Here is a 27602-nt window from a genome sequence, read left to right as displayed (position 1 = left end):
CAGCAAATGGGGGATAAGCTCCATATTAATGCCCATGATTTTGGAATGAGATGTGTGACGAGAAGGCATCCACATACGTTTGGTCATGTAGTGCAGTTGTCCTTGCCGAGACATTAGATGACCTCCAGAATATGTTCAATATTGTTAAACTATGGTGTACTAAATTGAGACTGGCGATAAATCAAGAGAAGACCCAGATTTTTCATTTCAGAAAGAAAGGCGTGCAGTGAAGTGAACACAACCTTTGTTTTGATTCAACCCCATTATTGTACACTGGGCTCTATAAATATCAAATAAAATAAAATTGTATTAGTCACATGCACCAAATACAACAGGTGTAGACCTTACAGTGAAATACTTACTTATGAGCCCCTAACCGACAATGCAGTTTAAAAAAAATATGGATAAGAATAAGAAATAAAAGTAACAAGTAATTCAAGATCAGCAGTAAAATAACAATAGCGAGACTCATATACAGGGGGGTACACGGTACAGACTCAATGTGCGGAGGCACCGGTTAGTTGAGGTAATATGTATATGAAGGTAGAGTTATTAAAGTGACTATGCATAGATGATATCAATAGAGAGTAGCAGCGGTGTAAAAGATGGAGAGGGGGGGGGGGGGGCAATGCAAATAGTCTGGGTAGCCATTTGATTAGGTGTTCAGGAGTCTTATGGCTTGGGGGTAGAAGCTGTTTAGAAGCCTCTTGGACCTAGACTTGGCGCTCCGGTACCGCTTGCCGTGCGGTAGCAGAGAGAACAGTCTAAGACTAGGGTGGCTGGAGTTTTAAAACATTTTTAGGGCCTTCCTCTGACACTGCCTGGTATAGAGGTCCTTGGTTTCATTCTGGATGAACACATGCCCTTTGAAGATGCCATAATATCGCTAGGAGATTCTGCCGGTAAAGCTTTGGGGTCAGTGTTAAACAAAATGATCTTGGTTACTGTGCTTATTTTCAGCAAAACTCCTGTGTGTGTTCAGGGATGGACTATGCAGCTGGGGTTTGGGGTTCCAAAGTAGGTACTAATTGCAACAATGTTTAAAACAGAGCAATCTGCTGCTTTCTTGGTGTGCACCACAGGAGGTTGGTGGCACCTTAATTGGGGAGGACCTGCTCGTGATAAAGGCTGGAGCGGAATAAGTGGAATGGTATCAAACTGACTCCAAACCTGACCATCTGTGGAGATGGGTTGGGAACCATGTGTGGTTAGGCAAAAGGTGACATGATACATCTATGGAACAGACTGATAAATATGCCAGAACACAGAATCACTAAAAAAGTGTTTGACTGGGACCTTACTCATAACCATCTGTGGGATGGAGAATTGTTATCCATTTTTTGTGAAACTGTTTTGCAGAATACACTGAATATATAAAACATTAAGAACACCGGCTCTTTCCATGACATAGACTGACCTGGTAAATCCAGGTGAAAGCTATGATCCCTAAATGATGTCACTGTTAAAACCACTTCAATCAGTGTAGATTTTTAAGCCTTGAGACATGGATTGTGTTTGTATTTGTATTTATTATGGATCCCCATTAGCTGCTGGCAAGGTAGCAGCTACTCTTCCTGGGGTCCAGAAAAATGAAGGCAGTTATACCATTTTAAAAACACTACAATAAATTCACATCAGATTTCACAACACACTAAGTGTGTGCCCTCAGGCCCCTACTCTACTACCACATATCTACAACACAAAATCCATGTGTATGTGTGTGCATAGTGCAGTGCGTATATTGTTGTATGTGTGTGTATGCATGTGTCTGTGCCTGTGTTTGTGTCTCTTCACAGTCCCCGCTGGCCACTTTGAGCCAGGAGAGATTGCCATGCATATTATTAATATTAGCGCTCTGTGTACATCCAAGGGCCGTGCAGGCCCGTTCTGAGCCAATTGCAATTTTCCTAAGTCCCTCTTTGTGGCACCTGATCACATGACTGAACAGTCCAGGTGCGACAAAACTAGGGCTTGTAGGACCTGCCTTGTTGATAGTGCTGTTAAAAAGGCAGAGCAGCGCTTTATTATGGACAGACTTCTCCCCATCTTAACTACTGTTGTATCAATATGTTTTGACCAAGACCATTTACAATCGAGGTAAGGGGCCTAGACTGCTGCCCTATTGATCTACCTGGAGAGGCTTCCACTAAAGAACTCCCTATGTGATCTGTTAGACAGGTGTACCATTCAGTGGGTGAATGGGCAAGACAAACTATTTAAGTGCCTTTGAACGGGGTATGGTAGTAGGTGCCAGGCGCACCGGTTTGTGTCAAGAACTGCAATGGTGCTGAGTTTTTCATGCTCAACAGTTTCTCATGTGTATCAAGAATGGTCCACCACCCAAAGGACATCCAGCCAACTTGACACAACTGTGGAAAGCATTGGAGTCAACATGGGTTAGCATCCCTGTGGAACGCCCTGACGAATTGAGTCTGTTCTGAGGGCAAAAGGAGGGGGTGCAACTCAATATTAGGAAGGTGTTCCTAATGTTTGGTATACTCAGTGTACAGTGCCTTGCAAAAGTATTCACCCCCCTTGGCAATTTTCCTATTTTGTTGCATTAAAACCTGTAATGTAAATTGATTTTTATTTGGATTTCATGTAATGGACATACACAAAATAGTCCAAATTGGTGAAGTGAAATGAAAAAAATAACTTGTTTAAAGAAATTCTAAAAAATAAAAAACGGAAAGTGTTGCGTGCATTGGTATTCACCCACTTTGCTATGAACCCCCTATATAAGATCTGGTGCAACCAATTACCTTCAAAAGTCACATAATTAGTTAAATAAAGTCCACCTTTGTGCAATGTAAGTGTCACATGATCTGTCACATGATCTCAGTGTATATATATATATACACACACACCTGTTCTGAAAGGCCCCCGAGTCTGCAACACCACTAAGCAAGGGGCACCACCAAGCAAGCGGCACTATGAAGACCAAGGAGCTCTTCAAACAGGTCAGGGACAAAGTTGTGAAGTACAGATTAGATCCAAAAAAAAGAAAATATCCAAAACTTTGAATATCCCACGGAGCACCATTAAATACATTATTAAAAAATGGAAAGAATATGGCACCACAACAAACCTGCCAAGAGAGGGCCGCCCACCAAAACTCAGGGACCAGGCAAAGAGGGCATTAATCTGAGAGGCAACAAAGAGACCAAAGATAACCCTGAAGGAGCTGCAAAGCTCCACAGCGGATATTGGAGTATCCGCTGTTGTGAAGGAAAAATGGCCAGCTTATATTTGGTTTAAACCTACACTTAGAACGTACACTCTCATCAACGAGAACTACACCCCTGAACCATATGTCCTCCTGAACCTAACAAAACACCAAAGGTCCGTTTGTGCACCACTCAGATCCGGCACCCTCGCTCTGGCTACAGAGACGCGTAATTTAACAGATTGTACGAAGAGAGAATTTGCCTACTGTGTGAACTTGGGCAAATCGAAAAGGAAATACATTTAGTGTTTTATTGCCCTCTGGATGACGATCTGAGACATGTTCTTTTTTGTAAAAATGTTGGTGATAAACCTGAAGTATTCTGCTTACGGGACGAGCAGAGGCTTGAATTCAGACAGGGCGTGTTTGAGATTGCTCAGTTATTTCACAATGCCTGGAGAAGGAGAAATGTACTGGTTGTGTAGTGTGGCTAGATGGTAGCTGGTTGTGTAGTGTGGCTAGATGGTAGCTGGTTGTGTAGTGTGGCTAGATGGTAGCTGGTTGTGTAGTGTGGCTAGATGGTAGCTGGTTGTGTAGTGTGGCTAGATGGTAGCTGGTTGTGTAGTGTGGCTAGATGGTAGCTGGTTGTGTACTGTGGCTAGATGGTAGCTGGTTGTGTACTGTGGCTAGATGGTAGCTGGTTGTGTAGTGTGGCTAGATGGTAGCTGGTTGTGTAGTGTGGCTAGATGGTAGCTGGTTGTGTAGTGTGGCTAGATGGTAGCTGGTTGTGTAGTGTGGCTAGATGGTAGCTGGTTGTGTAGTGTGGCTAGATGGTAGCTGGTTGTGTAGTGTGGCTAGATGGTAGCTGGTTGTGTAGTGTGGCTAGATGGTAGCTGGTTGTGTAGTGTGGCTAGATGGTAGCTGGTTGTGTAGTGTGGCTAGATGGTAGCTGGTTGTGTAGTGTGGCTAGATGGTAGCTGGTTGTGTACTGTGGCTAGATGGTAGCTGGTTGTGTACTGTGGTTAGATGGTAGCTGGTTGTGTACTGTGGCTAGATGGTAGCTGGTTGTGTACTGTGGCTAGATGGTAGCTGGTTGTGTAGTGTGGCTAGATGGTAGCTGGTTGTGTAGTGTGGCTAGATGGTAGCTGGTTGTGTAGTGTGGCTAGATGGTAGCTGGTTGTGTAGTGTGGCTAGATGGTAGCTGGTTGTGTAGTGTGGCTAGATGGTAGCTGGTTGTGTAGTGTGGCTAGATGGTAGCTGGTTGTGTACTGTGGCTAGATGGTAGCTGGTTGTGTAGTGTGGCTAGATGGTAGCTGGTTGTGTACTGTGGCTAGATGGTAGCTGGTTGTGTTCTGTGGCTAGATGGTAGCTGGTTGTGTAGTGTGGCTAGATGGTAGCTGGTTGTGTAGTGTGGCTAGATGGTAGCTGGTTGTGTAGTGTGGCTAGATGGTAGCTGGTTGTGTAGTGTGGCTAGATGGTAGCTGGTTGTGTAGTGTGGCTAGATGGTAGCTGGTTGTGTAGTGTGGCTAGATGGTAGCTGGTTGTGTAGTGTGGCTAGATGGTAGCTGGTTGTGTAGTGTGGCTAGATGGTAGCTGGTTGTGTACTGTGGCTAGATGGTAGCTGGTTGTGTAGTGTGGCTAGATGGTAGCTGGTTGTGTAGTGTGGCTAGATGGTAGCTGGTTGTGTAGTGTGGCTAGATGGTAGCTGGTTGTGTAGTGTGGCTAGATGGTAGCTGGTTGTGTAGTGTGGCTAGATGGTAGCTGGTTGTGTAGTGTGGCTAGATGGTAGCTGGTTGTGTAGTGTGGCTAGATGGTAGCTGGTTGTGTAGTGTGGCTAGATGGTAGCTGGTTGTGTACTGTGGCTAGATGGTAGCTGGTTGTGTAGTGTGGCTAGATGGTAGCTGGTTGTGTACTGTGGCTAGATGGTAGCTGGTTGTGTAGTGTGGCTAGATGGTAGCTGGTTGTGTAGTGTGGCTAGATGGTAGCTGGTTGTGTAGTGTGGCTAGATGGTAGCTGGTTGTGTAGTGTGGCTAGATGGTAGCTGGTTGTGTAGTGTGGCTAGATGGTAGCTGGTTGTGTAGTGTGGCTAGATGGTAGCTGGTTGTGTAGTGTGGCTAGATGGTAGCTGGTTGTGTAGTGTGGCTAGATGGTAGCTGGTTGTGTAGTGTGGCTAGATGGTAGCTGGTTGTGTAGTGTGGCTAGATGGTAGCTGGTAGCTGGTTGTGTAGTGTGGCTAGATGGTAGCTGGTTGTGTAGTGTGGCTAGATGGTAGCTGGTTGTGTAGTGTGGCTAGATGGTAGCTGGTTGTGTACTGTGGCTAGATGGTAGCTGGTTGTGTAGTGTGGCTAGATGGTAGCTGGTTGTGTAGTGTGGCTAGATGGTAGCTGGTTGTGTACTGTGGCTAGATGGTAGCTGGTTGTGTACTGTGGCTAGATGGTAGCTGGTTGTGTAGTGTGGCTAGATGGTAGCTGGTTGTGTAGTGTGGCTAGATGGTAGCTGGTTGTGTACTGTGGCTAGATGGTAGCTGGTTGTGTACTGTGGCTAGATGGTAGCTGGTTGTGTAGTGTGGCTAGATGGTAGCTGGTTGTGTAGTGTGGCTAGATGGTAGCTGGTTGTGTAGTGTGGCTAGATGGTAGCTGGTTGTGTACTGTGGCTAGATGGTAGCTGGTTGTGTACTGTGGCTAGATGGTAGCTGGTTGTGTAGTGTGGCTAGATGGTAGCTGGTTGTGTAGTGTGGCTAGATGGTAGCTGGTTGTGTAGTGTGGCTAGATGGTAGCTGGTTGTGTAGTGTGGCTAGATGGTAGCTGGTTGTGTAGTGTGGCTAGATGGTAGCTGGTTGTGTACTGTGGCTAGATGGTAGCTGGTTGTGTAGTGTGGCTAGATGGTAGCTGGTTGTGTAGTGTGGCTAGATGGTAGCTGGTTGTGTAGTGTGGCTAGATGGTAGCTGGTTGTGTAGTGTGGCTAGATGGTAGCTGGTTGTGTAGTGTGGCTAGATGGTAGCTGGTTGTGTAGTGTGGCTAGATGGTAGCTGGTTGTGTAGTGTGGCTAGATGGTAGCTGGTTGTGTAGTGTGGCTAGATGGTAGCTGGTTGTGTAGTGTGGCTAGATGGTAGCTGGTTGTGTACTGTGGCTAGATGGTAGCTGGTTGTGTAGTGTGGCTAGATGGTAGCTGGTTGTGTAGTGTGGCTAGATGGTAGCTGGTTGTGTAGTGTGGCTAGATGGTAGCTGGTTGTGTAGTGTGGCTAGATGGTAGCTGGTTGTGTAGTGTGGCTAGATGGTAGCTGGTTGTGTAGTGTGGCTAGATGGTAGCTGGTTGTGTAGTGTGGCTAGATGGTAGCTGGTTGTGTACTGTGGCTAGATGGTAGCTGGTTGTGTAGTGTGGCTAGATGGTAGCTGGTTGTGTAGTGTGGCTAGATGGTAGCTGGTTGTGTAGTGTGGCTAGATAGCTGTACAGGCTGTGATTATTGTATGCATATCATTTGGAAAATGTTATTTTGTTTTGATTACAAAGAAAATGTCACTGTGTTTAGTAGTGTCTTGTAGACCCATGTGGGCTGGGCACCGCTAAGTGACACTTCAATAAATCATATAAATCAAAATCAATAATATACAATCACAGCATCACGTGTGTGTGTGTTCTCACCCTCTTTGGTGTCAGCCCGAGGGAAGCGGAGTGGCAGACTGTTCTCCTTTAAACTGAGCTGCTGGAACAGAGGCTTACTCTGGAGAGACAGACAGAGAAATAGAGGGATGAAGACAGAAGGGAGGGGAGAGAGAGGGATAGGGAGAAAGAATGAGAAAGACAGAGGGATAGAGAGAGACGGAGAGAGAGAGAGGGATGGAGAGAGGGAGAAGGGGACAGTGGGACATAAACCATTAGATTATAAAAGGGATATTTTAGGATTTTGGCAATGAAGCCATTTATATACTTCCTCAGTGTCAGATTGAACTCGTGGATACAATTTTTATGTCTCTGCCGGCAGTTTGAAGGAAGTTGCTAACTAGTGTCAGCGCAATGACTGGGGAGTCTAGTAGACACCATAGCCTTCCAGTCATTGTGCTAACGCTAGTTAGCGTTTGCTCGCAAAACTAACTCTAACGTCCTTCATACTGGATGCAGAGACATAAAAATGCAATCCATGAGTTCACCTGACTCTGGGGAAGTAGATAAAGGATTTCACTGCCAAAATCCCAAAGTATCCCTTTAACTGGGCAGTGACAGATCATTTTCGTCTACCAATTATCTCCCCCCCCATTTTCTCTCTCTCCCCTCACACTTCTTCCATCCCTCTCACCTTTTGTTGTGGAGGACATTCATCCACTGTGCTGAAACAAAAACAAACAGAGAAACAACTCCATATTTGCTTGTTCATGAATAAAGATTTACTTGAGAATTGAAGCTTCCGTTTCCTCTATCCCACCCCCCTCTATCCCCCCACAGACAAACCGTAGGCTGTGCTCATGTCTCATAAACAATGGCGTCCTTGTGCTGTACATACACACACGGATACACACACACACTCACTGTCTACGTCGTAGAAGCTTCTGGAACTCCTTCATGTCTTTCTCCAGAGACGGAAACTCATAAAGATCCTCTAACACACACCTGGAGAGAGTCTGACACACACACACACACACACACACACACACACACACACACACACACACACACACACACACACACACACACACACACACACACACACACACACACACACACACACACACACACACACACACACACACACACACACACACATTAACATACACCTCTAACTGACACTTAGAGATATATTTAGGTTTAAGTGTTGTAAATGTATGTGCAGACATGTGCCAGGGAGAAAACAAAGCTGCAAGCTCACAAGCACACAAACACTTAAATTATCGCTGTCACTGACATGCTGAATATATCTCCTTTCCTTCCTGTTACTAGGCAGCTATTACCTGGGTTACACTAGATAATCCCCACGACAACCCTCACACACTGGTTACCAAACCTGTGTGTCTCCTCCTACCTTCATGAATGCCTTGATGTGTTCGTCCTCTCGTAGGAAGTCCTTATATAGGCGTGTCCAGTGAGCAACTAGGTGTAATACTTTCCTCTTCCTATAGAGGGCCTCCTTTCCATCCTCCTGACCTTGACCATGCACACGCTTACTGCTGTAGGTGGGACAAGTTAAGGACAATACACACTACACAGAAACACAGACAGACAGACACACATGCAGTGTAAAGGATATTGTCCGAGCAGGGCCTGACAGAGGTCGTTGGTCGTCATGAACACTAGGTATGTCAACAGGAAGTCATCCAGCAGCAGCTCTGAAACAGGAAATGCATCACAGGTCACGAACTTCTATACCTCAGACAGTGAGAGAAAGACAGGAACGTTGAAAGAGGGTTTGTGTCAAAAGTGCGTGGGCCAGATTAGAGTCCACAGCAACATGTTATTTGTGCTCTGAAGGCAGCAGCCTAACCGCTAGACCTCCCCAGGCCCACCTACACCTCTCTGTAGTTGTGTTAATTCAACTTTCTTTGAGAGCTGGGAGAAATGGCCTAAAAATCATATCTTGATTTTTTTTCAAACTTATGGGCGATTCAAAATATACTGATATCTCGATTTGTTTAATGTATTCTCTGAATAAGCTTCGTTGTACAATTAACGGTCAAATACACAGCATTTTAAACAGTCAGCAATAATCTAATGAATTCAGGGATTGTGAAATTGGCCAGTCTGTTCGTTTTAGCCATGATGCTCCTGTACTGCCTGCGTCTGAGTTATGGAAGACATAGTGTCATAGTGCCCATAGACACCATAGTGATGAGCTTTGAGGGCACTAAGCGAAGGACACTGGAACTAAACACCTCCCTCTGCGACTGGATCCTGGATTTCCTGACAGGCCGCCCCCAGGTGCTAAAGGTAGGCAACAACACATCTGCCATGTTGATCCTCAACACGGGAGGCCCTCAGGGTTGCATGCTTCGTCCTCTTCTGTACTCCCTGTTCGCCCACAACTGCGTGGACAAGCATGACTCCAACACCATCACTAAGTTTGCCGACGACACAACGGTGGTAGGCCTGATCACCGACAACAATGAGACTATTGGGAGGTGGTCAGTGTGTTGCCAGGACAACAACCTCTCCCTCAATGTGAGCAAGACAAAGGAGCGGATAGTGGACTACAGGAAAAGGAGGGCCGAGCACGCCCCCATTCACACCGACAGGGCTGTAGTGGAGAAGGTCGAGAGCTTCAAGTTCCTTGGTGTCCACATCACCAACAAACTATCATGGTCCAAACACACCAAGACAGTCATGAAGAGGGCACGACAACGCCTATTCCCCCTCAGGAGACTACAAAGATTTGGCATGGGTACTCAGCAATGTCCCCTCTAAGCTGAGCACGGGCGCACAGTAGCCCCGAGAAGAAATATCAACCCATGAACTTCACTCAACTTTCTAGAGTTTTCCCTGTTAGTTAACAATATCAACGTTTCCCTTTACTGTGGCAATTGTGATCGAATCAACGCAATATTAGCCACTTTCAATGCAACATACCGAAACAAAACAAACTATGCAAGATATTTTGTTGTAGGCAGAACACATCGGAGTAGATTCCATTGCACACGACTCAGCCCATACTCTTCACTTGTGTGGCATAACCAATCAGAGCTGCAGTAAACCTATATGCAAATAGACCATTGCTATATATGGATCTGTGCCACTTACTTTGAACTGGACTGTGTACAGCTATGGTCGTGAGTAGATGAGCTTGTTTTGAGATCAAAGCAAGAGCTGCATGCAACCACATGTGCACATTTTGTTCATATCCTTTGCTAGTTAGTGAGTTATTAGCCCAGTTATAAATTTGTGGTCAGTAAGAGCTGACTACAAGAGCACAAACGTGTACATTTCTAGACATCTTTGAAAAGCAAGTCAGATAAAGAGCTTTTTTTTGTCTTAAAGGGGCAATGTTGTATTTTGAGACAGGCTTGAATAAGTTAAGTATCCAATAGGCAAAGGGTAGCATAATTTGTCTGAGTCACTGTAATAATGGTATGGGGGATAATAATGCATCTTATTTTGTAAAGTGGTTTCTTGCATCAAACAACACATCTTCAGTCTGAAGGACAAGTGGATAAACAGGTTAATGTCAAGCCCTGTATGTTATTTTCAAAAGTCTCATGGAATGTAGGCCTACATTGAATACCACACATTGTCTGCTACTGTAGGCTGAATTATATAACAGTTATTTGCATGTTAAAATGTTATGGGATGTGTGTTCTCCATTGTTTTTGAAGGTATGCCACTCTGGTAGGCCTACATTATGATCCAATTGCCACAGTAGTCTACTTGGCCACTGGTAAAACTGTAACTAAAGCGGATAGAGCCTCAGTGTTCACAGTAAACACGCGCTGGAAGTTACACAAAATGTTCAAAATGTCCAAGTTTGCACTCAGCAGACCTGAAATTTGCTCAGTGCCTAATTATTTTTTTGAAGAAACATTGGTCCTCATATCCCTAAACAGTTATACAGCTGCACCATTGAGAGCATCCTGACTGGTTGCATCACCACCTGGTATGGCAACTGCACAGCATCTGGCCGCAAGGCGCTACAGAGGGTAGTGCGTACGGCCCAGTACATCACTGGGGCCAATCCATCCAGGACCTCTATACCAGGCAGTGTCAGAGGAAAGCCCTGCATATTGTTAAAGACTATAGCCAGCCAAGTCAAAGACTGTTTTCTCTGCTACTGCATGGCAAGCGGTACAGGAGCGCCAAGTCTAGATCCAAAAAGCTCCTTAACAGCTTCTACCCCCAAGCCATAAGACTGCTAAACAGTTTATCAAATGGCTACCCAGATTTTTATATCGACCCCCTTTTTTTAATGCTGCTGCTACTCACTTTACCCCTACCTACATGTACAGTACCAGTCAAAAGTTTGGACATCAACTCATGCAAGGGTTTTTCTTTATTTTTCCTATGTTCTACATTGTAGAATAATAGTGAAGACTTCAAAACTATGAAATAACACATATGGAATCAAGTAGTAACCAAAAAAGTGTTAAACAAATCAAAATATATTTGATATTTGAGATTCTTCAAAGTAGCCACCCTTTGCCTTGTTGACAGCTTTGCACACTCTTGGCATTTTCTCAACCAGCTTCACCTGGAATATTTTTCCAACAGTCTTGAAGGCGTTCCCACATATGCTGAGCACTTATTGGCTGCTTTTCCTTGACTGCAGTCCAACTCATCCCAAACCATCTCAATTGGGTTGAGGTTGGGTGATTGTGGAGGCCAAGTCATCTGATGCAGCACTCCATCACTCTCCTTGGTCAAATAGCCCTTACATAGCCTGGAGGTGTGTTGGGTCATTGTCCTGTTGAAAAACAAATGATAGTCCCACTAAGCGCAAACCAGATGGGATGGCGTATCACTGCAGAATGCTGTGGTAGCCATGCTGGTTAAGTGTGCCTTGAATTCTAAATAAATCACAGAGTGCCACCAGTAAAGCGCCCCCACACCATCACACCTCCTCCTGTACCGGTACCCCTTGTATATAGCCTCGTTATTTTATAGTGTTACTTTATTTATTTTTTACTTTAGTTTATTTACCCCTATATATAGCCTTGTTATTGTTATTTTATTGTAATTTTTTTTACTTTCGTTTATTTAGCAAATATTTTCTTTCTGCATGGTTGGTTAATGGCTTGTAAGTAAGCATTTAACAGTAAGGTCTAAACCTGTTGTATTCGGCGCATGTGGCAAAGATTTTTTTGTTGTTGATTTGATTTGACATGAGAACAGGCCGTGGCTTGGGTGGCTGAGGTCAATGCTGATCTTCTTGACCTGGTGTTGTAGGTGTCCTTCATGATGATGGAAGTGAGTGCTACGGGTCGGTAGTCATTCAGTTCACTTACTTTCCCTTTTTGGGCACAGGGATGACAGTGGACATCTTGAAGCAGGTGGGGCTAACAACCTGAGCTGAAAATGTCCGAAAACACAACAGCTAGCTGGTCTGCACATGCTCTGAGGGTGGAACTATAAAGCTAGCTGGTCTGCACATGCTCTGAGGGTGGAACTATAAAGCTAGCTGGTCTGCACATGCTCTGAGGGTGGAACTATAAAGCTAGCTGGTCTGCACATGCTCTGAGGGTGGAACTATAAAGCTAGCTGGTCTGCACATGCTCTGAGGGTGGAACTATAAAGCTAGCTGGTCTGCACATGCTCTGAGGGTGGAACTATAAAGCTAGCTGGTCTGCACATGCTCTGAGGGTGGAACTATAAAGCTAGCTGGTCTGCACATGCTCTGAGGGTGGAACTATAAAGCTAGCTGGTCCGCACATGCTCTGAGGGTGGAACTATAAAGCTAGCTGGTCTGCACATGCTCTGAGGGTGGAACTATAAAGCTAGCTGGTCTGCACATGCTCTGAGGGTGGAACTATAAAGCTAGTTGGTCTGCACATGCTCTGAGGGTGGAACTATAAAGCTAGCTGGTCTGCACATGCTCTGAGGGTGGAACTATAAAGCTAGCTGGTCTGCACATGCTCTGAGGGTGGAACTATAAAGCTAGCTGGTCTGCACATGCTCTGAGGGTGGAACTATAAAGCTAGCTGGTCTGCACATGCTCTGAGGGTGGAACTATAAAGCTAGCTGGTCTGCACATGCTCTGAGGGTGGAACTATAAAGCTAGCTGGTCTGCACATGCTCTGAGGGTGGAACTATAAAGCTAGCTGGTCCGCACATGCTCTGAGGGTGGAACTATAAAGCTAGCTGGTCCGCACATGCTCTGAGGGTGGAACTATAAAGCTAGCTGGTCCGCACATGCTCTGAGGGTGGAACTATAAAGCTAGCTGGTCCGCACATGCTCTGAGGGTGGAACTATAAAGCTAGCTGGTCTGCACATGCTCTGAGGGTGGAACTATAAAGCTAGCTGGTCTGCACATGCTCTGAGGGTGGAACTATAAAGCTAGCTGGTCTGCACATGCTCTGAGGGTGGAACTATAAAGCTAGCTGGTCTGCACATGCTCTGAGGGTGGAACTATAAAGCTAGCTGGTCTGCACATGCTCTGAGGGTGGAACTATAAAGCTAGCTGGTCTGCACATGCTCTGAGGGTGGAACTATAAAGCTAGCTGGCAATTAGAGCAGGTGAGACATAAAAAGCGTATGGTTAGAAAGGTTAACTTCTCTATTACAGTAAAATAATGTCTCAATGTGTTTCAGTGTCCATATGACCCAGTCTGTTGGACCAAACCTCAAATGCAAATAGCGAGTTGAAACCGCTGGTCAGAGAGGAAGTAGTGATCTCTCAGCTTTGTTGTTGTGAGTGGCGGAGGAGGGGCTTAGTGTGTGTGTGTGTGTAAACAGAGAGGAAGAGGCAAAGCGCGAGGTTTCACTCTCGCCATAATCAGTTAAAAAATAAACCCAATGCGTTTCTATGGGTTTATTTTGGACCTAAGCTTGTCGCCTGCCTCAGCCTTTGGGACAATGACTCCCATTGTTAGGGCGGAGACATGAGCATCTCGTCATGATATACAGGTCTCTGGTGTAAATGGGAAGGTGCACACAGCACAGAAGGCACAAAGGAGTCAAGACAAATTACAACATGAGAACAAGTGGACATAAACGCGATACAGGCATTTGGAATATCATGCAAAAACATTCATTCGATTTATTTTGAAATATCTCTTCTCACTGAAGAGTTTCAGGAAGAATGATATAAGTAATGGTGGATTATACAGGTCCAGCCCTGGCAATGCAGTTTCATGAAGGGCTGAGAATGCAGTTGGCCTGAGCAAGGCGCTGAATCACTGATCTACAAATCATCTTACATCCCTAATAGCCACTCATTATGTTATCAATATTAGTGCATCTGTGCAGACTGAGCTTGCTGCACAACGTTAAACTCTGTCCATGGGAAACATGGAACAAAAAAAGTAATGGTTCCGCAGAGCAGTGGATAGAGCAGCCGAAAGGTTCCTATGAATAATTAACTAACCAGCTGTCTGACGTTTAGATAGGAAAGCAAGCTTTTTATAGAACACCACTTTAAATGACTAGACTATTTAGCTGGCTTCTACCTCTTTCCTTCTCTCCACCCTCCCCCCTCTCTCCTTCCACCGTACCTTTCCAATTTTCCAACTGCTTTCATTTTCTCCTTTCTCCATGTTAACAACTCTCCTTCACTCCTCCAATTTCATCTTCATCTACAAACACACACACCCACCCACCCACCCACCCACACCCACACCCACACACACACACACACACACACACACACACACAGACACACAGACACACACCACCCCCAGCCCACAGATCTAATCTTAGTAATCAGGTATTGTAGTGTTGTGCGTTAATCTCGCTTTAGGCTTGTTTCAGCTTGTTAAACATGTTGCTGTTTAAAACACACACACAGACACAGACGCGCGCACGCACTCACACAGGCACACATGCGCACGTACACACACACTCCTCTCTTTCTTTTCTTTCAGCTCTCTTTTTGACTGGTGATCATTAGGGCCGAAGACTCATTTACCCAAGATGGTCTTTTGTCAGCGTTTCCCAATATGTCAAGCTAGTTAGACAACACTGAAATATGCTACAATATATTCCTGAGAAAGAAAGAACAAAAGAAAGAATGAAGAAGAGTAGAAGTAGTAGTTATGTTGCAACATGTCAGGACATTCCTAACAGCAGGGGAGGGATTGGTGCACACAAACAAACACACAAATTAAATGATTTGGTGTACATTTAAATAAGTGTAATGGACTGAGTACAGATCTTTGGGAGATCCCACAATCACCAAACTATCTGCTGTGTGTATGTGCGACCGGAAGTCCCCACAAGAATAGTAAACTAACCAAAATTTGACCAATTGGGGACATTTTGTTAGTCCCCACAAAGTCATATGCTATTTCTAAGGGGTTTAGGGTTAAGGTAGAATTTGTGTTTGGGTTAGAATTAGGTTTAGGGGTAATGGTTAGAAGTCAGGGTTAGGTTTTGGGGTTAAGGTTAAATAGGATTTAACAAGACTGTGCTAAGGATAAACAAGACTGTGTGTGTGTGTGTACGTGTTTACTCACCAGACACTCTGCTCTCCGGTGCTCCTCTCTGGTCATCCAGTCGTAGGTCACTCAGCAGGTGTTCTAGAATCTTCAGGGGTGTTCCAGACACCACCACATACCTACAGACACACACAGAGAAAAGTTACACATAAACAAGGACTCACACACTCACGCACACACACACATACATGATACACACATACCAACACACCTGTCAGAAGCACAGGAGGAAGAGCAGGAGTAGTATTCCTCAGAGCTGCTATCTCTCCTTTCTCTCTCTTCCCTCTCCTCCTCTCCCTCCTCATCCTCCCCTTCCTCATCAATGTAAGGTAGACTACTCCAGTCATCTTCATCCTCATCATCAATGTAGAGCAGGTAAGGAACATTGAAGGTCAGGACAGAACTACTACAACAGTCATCGTCATCATCATCACTACCCTCTTCATCTTCCTCTGCCTCCACTAGTGTGACAGTTCTCAAGTCCATCTCAATTCCTCCAGAGGATTTGCTCTCCCTAGCGCAAAATTCCCAGCCAGGGTGCTCTGTCCTGGGCTGAAGAGCCAGCCTGCTCCCCCTGCCTGCCTGGAGCTCCACAGATATAGAGGCTCTATAGTAGCTCTACCCCAAAAGGGGATGTACTGAGGCCTCCCCTCTCCCTGCCTAACCCCAGAGACACACACACACCCTTTATAAAGTGTAAACACATCCTCTAGGCAGCAAACAGTCTTGCTTTCCTTTGCTTTGTTTCTCCCTTCAAGACAAGAAAATCATTCTCTCTCTGCTTGCAGCTAAAACACACACATTCTCTGTCATAACACACACAAACCCACACACATCCTCTAGGAAGCAAGCACACAATCTATCTTGTCAGGGCAGAAGCTGGTGTGCGTGCAGGCATGCAAAGGGTGTGACTTAAGACAGAGGGAAAAGGAGGGAGAATGTAAAATATTTTTCTTGACATGGCTTTCAACGAACAGGTTTGTCTGGGACATACACAGCATATAGTCTTTATAGATTATATATAATGTTTACATGATTTATTTGTATATTCCAGCAACGCCTACAAAGACAGAGAGATTGAAAGTGAAAGATAAGGATACTGACCTCTTCTCTCCGTCCTCCTCTCTGGCCCCTCCCCCTGATGGCGAGGAAGCGGGGCTAGGTGATGTCACTGATGATGGCGAGGAAGCGGGGTTAGGTGATGTCACTGATGATGGCACTCTCTGTAGCACAAGGACGTCCCGACCCCTTTCCTTAAGACACACCCTCCCTACTGCCTCTCCCTGAGAGAGAGAGAGAGAGAGAGAGAGAGAGAGAGAGAGAGAGAGAGAGAGAGAGAGAGAGAGAGAGAGAGAGAGAGAAGAATTGTACATTGGTATTGTATGCAGAATATAGAGAGAAACAGGATGACAATGTGTGTTGTGTGGGAGTTTTATCACACAGGGTGGAAAAGATACATATATTGTAGGGTGTCCAATCAAAAACGTATCTTTTGACCAATGAGTGAAATAAGTTAATTACGTAGATAATCCTTTAAGAAAACCAATGGTCCAAACCTCATGTCTCTATCATAATCCGTTCAAAGGTTACAAGAGTTTTTACCCTTGTAGGATGGCCAGAATTAGGGTGACTAAATCAATGGAGGCCAGAGAAGAAAAAATAGGTCAAAACTCTGAAAAAATTGCATCTCATCAGATAGACTGGATTCTGTGCAAGAATGAAAACTACTGCTAACTTACAGGCTCACTTTCCCGACGAACTCGTCATCTTTCCTCTCGAAACCGCAGGACATGAAACAATATAGAGCTAAGATGTATATCGATTTTGAGACATGACATGACGTATTTTCATATTTTAGTGGACACTTGTCATATGAATGCAAAATTCCCGTTGTTGTTAGAAGATTTCTCACAAAAAGAAGCATCTCTGTGAAAGGTCAACGGAGCACTGAGCATATAAAAGGTTTTTTATTTTCAAAGTCTTTTACGTTTCATTCAGCTCATGTCATGCAACCTGCGGAATCAACTGTGAAGACCACGACCACCCTATCTCTTGGGCAAGGACCCACCACATCTCCCATCAACTCCCTGTGAGCCGCAGATTAAAACAACGGTCTGATATCTGATACAGGGTTACCCCTCTATACACACACCAACCACACACACACACACGGCACACATAATGTACATCTACACACACAGTTAGAATCTGCTGCATCAAAACCACATCCATTTAGTTTGAGAAAGTATGCTAGCAATGTTAAAGAAAACAGAGTTTGGACATTTGATGGCCTGAAAGTAAAGGAATTGTCTGAATGTTATATACTAGAGAGACTGAATGTTGTATACTAGAGACAGAATGTTATATACTAGAGAGACAGAATGTTATATACTAGAGAGACAGAATGTTATATACTAGAGAGACAGAATGTTGTATACTAGAGAGACAGAATGTTATATACTAGAGAGACAGAATGTTATATACTAGAGAGACAGAATGTTATATACTAGAGAGACAGAATGTTATATACTAGAGAGACAGAATGTTATATACTAGAGAGACAGAATGTTATATACTAGAGAGACAGAATGTTATATACTAGAGAGACAGAATGTTGTATACTAGAGAGACAGAATGTTGTATACTAGAGAAAGAATGTTATATACTAGAGAGACAGAATGTTGTATACTAGAGAGACAGAATGTTATATACTAGAGAGACAGAATGTTATATACTAGAGAGACAGAATGTTGTATACTAGAGAGACAGAATGTTATATACTAGAGAGACAGAATGTTGTATACTAGAGAGACAGAATGTTGTATACTAGAGAGACAGAATGTTATATACTAGAGAGACAGAATGTTATATACTAGAGAGACAGAATGTTGTTTACTAGAGAGACAGAATGTTGTATACTAGAGAGACAGAATGTTGTATACTAGAGAGACAGAATGTTATTTACTAGAGACAGAATGTTATTTACTAGAGACATGGCCGATTAATTAGGGCCGATTTCAAGTTGTCATAACAATCGGTAATCTGCCTTTTTGGGCGCCGATTATGGCCGATTACATTGCATTCCACGAGGAAACTGCGTGGCAGGCTGACCACCTGTTATGCGAGTGCAGCAAGGAGCCAAGGTAAATTGCTAGCTAGCATTAAACTTATCTTATAAAAAACAATCAACCTTAACATAATCACTAGTTAACTACTGTCATGACGTTGGCCTGGGGGTAGGTTTATGACAGTCATAAATACCTCTTTCCCCCTTTTTCCCTCTCCCTACTATAACTGATGTGACATAAGAAAACCCCTCGGTTAACATAGAGATTCTGGGTACATCAGAAGTTGGGGGGAAATGAACTATATTCTGGTAATCCGACCAACTGAACATATGCGGTGGTACTTAAGGTCTCATCAATGATAGAATGACATAAACTCTACTGTGGAAAGTCTAAACGTCAGAGGTATCGGATTCACATGGAATTGTTGTTTAATTCAAATGTTTGAATATGAAATTATTTGTGAAGAGATGAAATGTAATTTTAGCTTCCAAATGAGAGATTTGGGTTTTCATAAGTTTGGGCTTCTGCTCAACCAGGGGCCCGCCCCTGTGAAGAGACATGGGTTATAAACTTTTCAGACACACCCCTCTCCCTCCACTATATAAAGCCATTGACAAAATTATAACCTTCTGTTCCGGGTACATTAGGATGACGATCCGATGTCAGAATGGTTCAGATAATAACTACAGAACTAAGCCAACATCAGCATGGACTTTGGTTGTAAATGGTATGAACTTTGAACTCGTATTCACTACAGAAGTGATACCTCCTAGCCGTTGAGTTAGCAACAGCTGCTACAAACGCAGGTTAGGAAGGACAGTCAGAGTATCCCGTCTACTCCACAACGACGTTACCACATATCCAGTGACCACCAGAGACATTCTTCAAAGGACAGAGGACTCGGGTTGGCGATACGGTCTTCCATCTACCACCAACCTACTGAAGCGCAGCTCAGAGTAAATATTTATTGCATTTTCCTTTTTCAAATGGGCGGTAATTTAGAATGCATAAGATACTGTATTTACGATAGCACAGCTCGCCTATGTTCCAGTCTCCCGCTCTTTCACTAAAATCCCGCCCCTTTTCTTTGTGTAACAAGCTGTCATATCTATTCCGCCCGCTAGGGACGTTTTCCTTTATGACGGCAATTTGTGATCAAGTTATGATTTAATTGTGTATGTGTGATTCTGTGTGATTAGTTAGGTATTTAGTAAATAAATAATTAAACCCAATTTTGTATTGCTGATTCAACTTGTTAGCCAGGATTCTTGCAGATAACCAAGGATTTACAACTTTCAGATGAGACTGAATAAAATGACGATTAATGTGACTGCTATGGATGTAAAATATGACGAAATCTTTAAGAGTTTATTCGGAAGATAACAGCTCTATAAATATTAATTCGTGGTGTCCCTCTCTAGCTAATTACATTTACATGATTAGTTCAATCAGGTAATATTAATTACGGAGAAATAATTTTATAGAATAGCATGTCATAGCAATTAATCTGGCATAGCCAAAGACACGACACTACACATGGTTGATGATATTACTAGGTTAACTAGCTTGTCCTAAATTGCATATAATCAATGCGGTGCCTGTTAATTTATCATCGAATCACAGCCTACTTCGCCAAACGGGTGATGATTTAACAAAAGCACAATCGTTGCAGGAATGTACCAAACCATAAACATCAATGCCTTTCTTAAAATCAATACACAAAAGTATATATTTTTAAACCTGCATATTTAGTTAAAATAAATTAATGTTAGCAGGCAATATTAACTAGGGAAATTGTGTCACTTCTCTTGCGTTCATTGCACGCAGAGTCAGGGTATATGCAACAGTTTGGGCCGCCTGGCTCGATGCAAACTAATTTGCCAGAATTTGACATAATTATGACATAACATTGAAGGTTGTGCAATGTAACAGCAATATTTAGACTTAGGGTTGCCACCCTTTCGATAAAATACGTAACGGTTCCGTATTTCACTGAAAGAATAAACGTATTGTTTTCGAAATGATAGTTTCTGGATTTGACCATATTAATGACCAAAGGCTCGTATTTCTGTGTTTATTATATTATAACTAAGTCTATGATTTGATATTTGATAGAGCAGTCTGTCTGACTGAGCGGTGGTAGGCATTTGCCAGCAGCTCTTAGCAATGCTTGAAGCACAGCGTTGTTTATGACTTCAAGCCTATCAACTCCTGAGATTAGGGTGGCAATACTAAAGTGCCTATTAGAACATCCAATAGTCAAATGTATATGAAATAGAAATGGTATAGAGAGAAATAGTCGACGTGTCATAATTCCTATAATAACTACAATCTAAAACTTCTTAACTGGGAATATTGAAGAACTGGGAATATTGAACCACCAGCTTTCATATGTTCTGAGCAAGGAACTTAAACGTTAGCTTTTTTACATGGCACATATTGCACTTTTACTTTCTTTTCCAACACTGTGTTTTTGCATTATTTAAACCAAATTCAGCATGTTTCATTATTTATTTGAGACTAAATACATTTTATTTATGTATTAAGTTAAAATAAGTGTTCATTCAGTATTGTTGTAATTGTCATTATTACATATACACATATATAAAAATCGGCCGATTAATCGGTATCGTCTTTTTTGGTCCTCCAATAATTGGTATCGGCGTTGAAAAATCATAATCGGTCGACCTCTACTAGAGACAGAATGTTGTATACTAGAGATACATAATTTTATATACAAGAGACAGAATAATACAGTGCATTCAGAAAGTATTCAGACCCCTTGACTATTTCCACATTTTGTTAAGTTACAGCATTATTCTAAAATTGATAAAATTATTTTCCTCATCAACCTACACACAATACCCCATAATGACAAAGCAAAACAGGTTTTTAGAAATTTTTGCAAATCTATTTAAAAAATCAAATAGTATTCATATTCAGACCCTTTGCTAAGAGACTCCAAATTGACCTCAGGGGCATCCTGTTTCCATTGATCATCCTTGATGTTTCTTCAACTTGATTGGAGTCCTACTGTAGTAAATTCAATTAATTGAACATGATTTGGAAAAACACTGTCTATTTAAGGTCCCACAGTTGATAGTGCATGTCAGAGCAAAAACCAAGCCATGAGGTCAGAGTAGAACTCCGAGACGGGATTGTGTTTTTTTTTTAACCTGTATTGAACTAAGCAAGTCAGTTAAGAACAAATTCTTATTTTCAATGACGTCCTAGGAACAGTGGGTTAACTGCCTGGTTCAGGGGCAGAACGACAGATTTTTACCTGGTCAGCTCGGGGATTCGATCTTGCAACATTTCGGATACTAGTCCAACGCACTAACCACTAGGCTACCTGCCGCCCCGTGTTGAAGAAATGTTTTGGTACCCTGCAGAAATGTTTTGGTACCCTTCCCCAGATCTGTGCCTCAACAGATCTGTGTTGAGGCACAGATCTGGGGAAGGGTACCAAAACATTTCTGCAGCATTGAAGGTCCCCAAGAACACAGTGGCCTCTATCATTCTTAAATGGAAAAAGTTTGGAACCACCAAGAATCTTCCTAGAGCTGGCTGCCTGGCCAAACTGAGCAATCGGGGGAGAAAGGCCTTGGTCAGGGAGGTGACCACGAACCCGATGGTCACAGACAGAGCTCCAGAGTTCCTCTGTGGAGATGGGAGAACCTTCCAGAAGGACAACCATCTCTGCAGCACTCCACCAATCAGGCATTTATGGTAGAGTGGCCAGAAGGAAGCCACTCCTCAGTAAAAGGCACATGACAACCTGCATGGAGTTTGCCAAAAGGCACGTAAAGGACACTCAGACCATGAGAAACAAGATTCTTTGATCTGATAAACGAAGAATGAACTCTTTGGCCTGAATGCCAAGCGTCACGTCTGGAGGAAACCTGGCACCATCCCTACAGTGAAGCATGGTGATGGTAGCATCATGCTGTGGGGATGTTTTTCAGCAGCAGGGACAGGGAGACTAGTCAGGATCGAGGGAAAGATGAACAGAGCAAAGTACAGAGAGATCCTTGATGAAAACCTGCTCCAGAGCCCTCAGGACCTCAGACTGGGGGCAAAGGTTCACCTTCCAACAGAACAATGACCCTCTGTCTGTGACCATCGGGTACAAAGCCAAGACAACGCAGGAGTGGCTTTGGGACAAGTCTCTGAATGTCATTGTGTGGCCCAGTCAGAGCCCGTACTTGAACCCGATCGATCATTACTGGAGAGACCTGAAAATAGCTGTGTAGCGACACTCCCCATCCAACCTGACAGAGCTTGAGAGGATCTGCAGAGAAGAATAGGAGGAACTCCCCAAATACAGGTGTGCCAAGCTTGTAGCATCATACCCAAGAAGATTTGAGGCTGCAATCGCTGCCAAAGGTGCTTCAACAAAGTACTGAGTAAAGGGTCTGAATACTTATGAATATGTGATTTTTTTATTTATTCTAAAAATGTGTTTTTGCCTTGTCATTATGAGGTATTGTGTGTAGATTCATGAGGACATTTAAAAAAAAATATATATATTTTTTTAAATAAGGCTGTAATGTAACTAAATGTGGACAAAGTCAATGGGTCTGAATACTTTCCAAATGCACTGTACTAGAGACAGAATGTTATAAACTACAGAGACAGAATGTTATATAAACTCAGCAAAAAAGAAACGTCCCTTTTTCAGGACCCTGTCTTTCAAAGATAATTCGTAAAAATCCAAATAACTTCACAGATCTTCATTGTAAAGGATTTAAACACTGTTCCCATGCTTGTTCAATGAACCATAAACAATTAATGAACATGCAGCTGTGGAACGGTCGTTAAGACACTAACAGCTTACAGACCGTAAGCAATTAAGGTCACAGTTATGAAAACGTAGGACACTAAAGAGGCCTTTCCACTGACACTGAAAAACACCAAAAGAAAGATGCATCTGCGTAAACCTTGGATCATTGTTATACTAACTTCCGCGACGCATATAAGGCCCTCCCCCGCCCTCCTTTCGGAAAAGCTGACCACGACTCCATTTTGTTGCTTCCAGCCTACAAACAGAAACTAAAACAGCAAGCTCCCGCGCTCAGGTCTGTTCAACGCTGGTCCGACCAATCTGATTCCACGCTTCAAGACTGCTTCGATCACGTGGATTGGGATATGTTCCGCATTGCGTCCAACAACAACATTGACGAATATGCTGATTCGGTGAGCGAGTTCATTAGAAAGTGCATTGACGATGTCGTACCCACAGCAACGATTAAAACATTCCCAAACCAGAAACCGTGGATTGATGGCAGCATTCGCATTGAAACTGAAAGTGCGAACCACTGCTTTTAACCAGGGCAAGGTGACCGGAAACATGACCGAATACAAACAGTGTAGCTATTCCCTCCGCAAGGCAATCAAACAAGCTAAGTCCCAGTATAGAGACAAAGTAGAGTCGCAATTCAACAGCTCAGACACAAGAGGTATGTGGCAGGGTCTACAGTCAATCACGGATTACAAAAAGAAAACCAGCCCCGTCGCGGACCAGGATGTCTTGCTCCCAGACAGACTAAATAACTTTTTTGCTCGCTTTGAGGACAATACAGTGCCACTGACACGGCCCGCTACCAAAACCTGCGGGCTCTCCTTCACTGCAGCCGAGGTGAGTAAAACATTTAAACGTGTTAACCCTCACAAGGCTGCAGGCCCAGACGGCATTCCCAGCCGCGTCCTCAGAGCATGCGCAGACCAGCTGGCTGGTGTGTTTAAGGACATATTCAATCAATCCTTATCCCAGTCTGCTGTTCCCACATGCTTCAAGAGGGCCACCATTGTTCCTGTTCCCAAGAAAGCTAAGGTAACTGAGCTAAACGACTACCGCCCCGTAGCACTCCGTCATCATGAAGTGCTTTGAGAGACTAGTCAAGGACCATATCACCTCCACCCTACCTGACACCCTAGACCCACTCCAATTTGCTTACCGACCCAATAGGTCCACAGACGACGCAATCGCAACCACACTGCACACTGCCCTAACCCATCTGGACAAGAGGAATACCTATGTGAGAATGCTGTTCATCGACTACAGCTCAGCATTTAACACCATAGTACCCTCCAAACTCGTCATCAAACTCGAGACCCTGGGTCTCGACCCCGCCCTGTGCAACTGGGTCCTGGACTTCCTGACGGGCCGCCCCCAGGTGGTGAGGGTAGGTAACAACATCTCCACCCCGCTGATCCTCAACACTGGGGCCCCACAAGGGTGCATTCTGAGCCCTCTCCTGTACTCCCTGTTCACCCACGACTGCGTGGCCATGCACGCCTCCAACTCAATCATCAAGTTTGCGGACGACACTACAGTGGTAGGCTTGATTACCAACAACGACGAGACGGCCTACAGGGAGGAGGTGAGGGCCCTCGGAGTGTGGTGTCAGGAAAATAACCTCACACTCAACGTCAACAAAACAAAGGAGATGATTGTGGACTTCAGGAAACAGCAGAGGGAGCACCCCCCTATCCACATCGACGGGACAGTAGTGGAGAAGGTGGAAAGTTTTAAGTTCCTCGGTGTACACATCACGGACAAACTGAATTGGTCCACCCACACAGACAGCGTTGTGAAGAAGGCGCAGCAGCGCCTCTTCAACCTCAGGAGGCTGAAGAAATTCGGCTTGTCACCAAAAGCACTCACAAACTTCTACAGATGCACAATCGAGAGCATCCTGTCGGGCTGTATCACTGCCTGGTACGGCAACTGCTCCGCCCACAACCGTAAGGCTCTCCAGAGGTTAGTGAGGTCTGCACAACGCATCACCGGGGGCAAACTACCTGCCCTCCAGGACACCTACACCACCCGATGTCACAGGAAGGCCATAAAGATCATCAAGGACAACAACCACCCGAGCCACTGCCTGTTCACCCCGCTATCATCCAGAAGGCGAGGTCAGTACAGGTGCATCAAAGCAGGGACCGAGAGACTGAAAAACAGCTTCTATCTCAAGGCCATCAGACTGTTAAACAGCCACCACTAACATTTAGTGGCCGCTGCCAACATACTGACTCAACTCCAGCCACTTTAATAATGGGAATTAATGGAAATTATGTAAAAATGTATCACTAGCCACTTTAAACAATGCCACTTAATATAATGTTTACATACCCTACATTACTCATCTCATATGTATAGACTGTACACTATACCATCTACTGCATCTTGCCTATGCCGTTCTGTACCATCACTCATTCATATATCTTTATGTACATATTCTTTATCCCTTTACACTTGTGTGTTTAAGGTAGTAGTTGTGGAATTGTTAGGTTAGATTACTTGTTGGTTATTACTGCGTTGTCGGAACTAGAAGCACAAGCATTTCGCTACACTCGCATTAACATCTGCTAACCATGTGTATGTGACAAATAAAATTTGATTTGATTTGATTTGACATGTGCCTTAGGCATGCTGCAAGGAGGCATGAGGACTGCAGATGTGGCCAGGGCAATAAATTGCAATGTCCGTACTGTGAGACACCTAACACAGCGCTACAGGGAGACAGGACGGACAGCTGATCGTCCTCACAGTGGCAGGCCACGTGTAACAACACCTGCACAGGATCGGTACATCCGAACATCACACCTGCGGGACAGGTACAGGATGGCAACAACAACTGCCCGAGTTACACCAGGAACGCACAATCCCTCCATCAGTGCTCAGACTGTCTGCAATAGGCTGAGAGAGGCTGGACTGAGGGCTTGTATGGCTTGTATGGTTGTAAGGCAGGTCCTCACCGGCAACAACGTCGCCTATGGGCACAAACCCACCGTCGCTGGACCAGACAGGACTGGCAAAAAGTGCTCTTCACTGACGAGTGGCGGTTTTGTCTCACCAGGGGTGATGGTCGGATTCGCGTTTATCGTCGAAGGAATGAGCGTTACACCGAGGCCTGTACTCTGGAGCGGGATCGATTTGGAGGTGGAGGGTCCGTCATGGTCTGGGGCGGTGTGTCACAGCATCATCGGACTGAGCTTGTTGTCATTGCAGGCAATCTCAACACTGTGCGTTACAGGGAAGACATCCTCCTCCCTCATGTGGTACCCTTCCTGCAGGCTCATCCTGACATGACCCTCCAGCATGACAATGCCACCAGCCATACTGCTCATTCTGTGCGTGATTTCCGGCAAGACAGGAATGTCAGTGTTCTGCCATGGACAGCGAAGAGCCCGGATCTCAATTCCATTGAGCACATCTGGGACCTGTTGGATCGGAGGGTGAGGGCTAGGGCCATTCCCCCCCAGAAATGTCAGAGACCTTGCAGGTGCCTTGGTGGAAGAGTGGGGTAACATCTCACAGCAATAACTGAAAAATCTGATGCAGTCCATGAGGAGGAGATGCACTGCAGTACTTAATGCAGCTGGTGGCCACACCAGATACTGACTGTTACATTTGATTTTGACCCCCCTTTTGTTCAGGGACACATTATTCCATTTCTGTTAGTCACATGTCTGTGGAACTTGTTCAGTTTATGTCTCAGTTGTTGAATCTTGTTATGTTCATACAAATATGTACACATGTTAAGTTTGCTGAAAATAAACACAGTTGACAGTGAGAGGACGTTTCTTTTTTTGCTGAGTTTACTAGAGACAGAATGTTATATAGTAGTGAGACAGAATGTTATATACAAGAGAGACAGAATATTATAACACTAGGGAGAAAGAATATTGTATACTACAGAGACAGAATGTTGCATACGAGAGACAGAATGTTGTATACTAGAGAGACAGAATGTTATATACTAGAGACATAACGTTGTATACTAGAGACAGAATGGTAAATACTAGAGACAGAATGTTATATATTAGAGAGACAGAATGTTACATACTAGAGAAACAGAATGTTATATACTAGAGAGACAGAATGTTATATACTAGAGACAGAATGTTGTATACTAGAGAGACAGAATGTTATTTACTAGAGACAGAATGTTATATACTAGAGACATGGCCGATTAATTAGGGCCGATTTCAAGTTGTCATAACAATCGGTAATCTACAGAATGTTATATACTAGAGACAGAATGTTGTATACTAGAGAGACAGAATGTTGTATACTAGAGAGACAGAATGTTGTATACTAGAGAGACAGAATGTTGTAAACTAGAGAGAAAGAATGCTATATACTAGAGAGACAATGTTATATACTAGAGACAATGTTGTATACTAGAGAGACAGAATGTTTTATACTAGAGAGACAGAATGTTATATACTAGAGAGAAAGAATGTTGTATACTAGAGACAGAATGTTATATACTAGAGAGACAATGTTATATACT

General features: G+C 43.9%; 1 protein-coding gene across 1 annotated transcript in view; it reads right to left on the bottom strand.

Annotated features, from left to right (window-relative positions):
- The window catches only part of LOC120022488 (rap guanine nucleotide exchange factor 5-like), a 66503-nt gene that overhangs the window by 6050 nt on the left and 32851 nt on the right, over window positions 1-27602 (bottom strand). Inside the window, exons 7-13 of the mRNA XM_038966413.1 lie at window positions 16337-16515; window positions 15251-15351; window positions 8406-8484; window positions 8181-8331; window positions 7691-7782; window positions 7461-7491; window positions 6809-6887 (exon numbers count right to left, since the gene is read on the bottom strand). Coding sequence (XP_038822341.1) covers window positions 6809-6887; window positions 7461-7491; window positions 7691-7782; window positions 8181-8331; window positions 8406-8484; window positions 15251-15351; window positions 16337-16515 — 712 coding nt within the window. The remainder of the gene's footprint in view (window positions 1-6808; window positions 6888-7460; window positions 7492-7690; window positions 7783-8180; window positions 8332-8405; window positions 8485-15250; window positions 15352-16336; window positions 16516-27602) is intronic.

Source organism: Salvelinus namaycush, chromosome 27 (genome assembly GCF_016432855.1).
Source record: "Salvelinus namaycush isolate Seneca chromosome 27, SaNama_1.0, whole genome shotgun sequence".
In the NCBI taxonomy this organism is placed as follows: Eukaryota; Metazoa; Chordata; class Actinopteri; order Salmoniformes; family Salmonidae; genus Salvelinus; species Salvelinus namaycush.
This window is presented reverse-complemented; position numbering and strand designations above follow the sequence as displayed.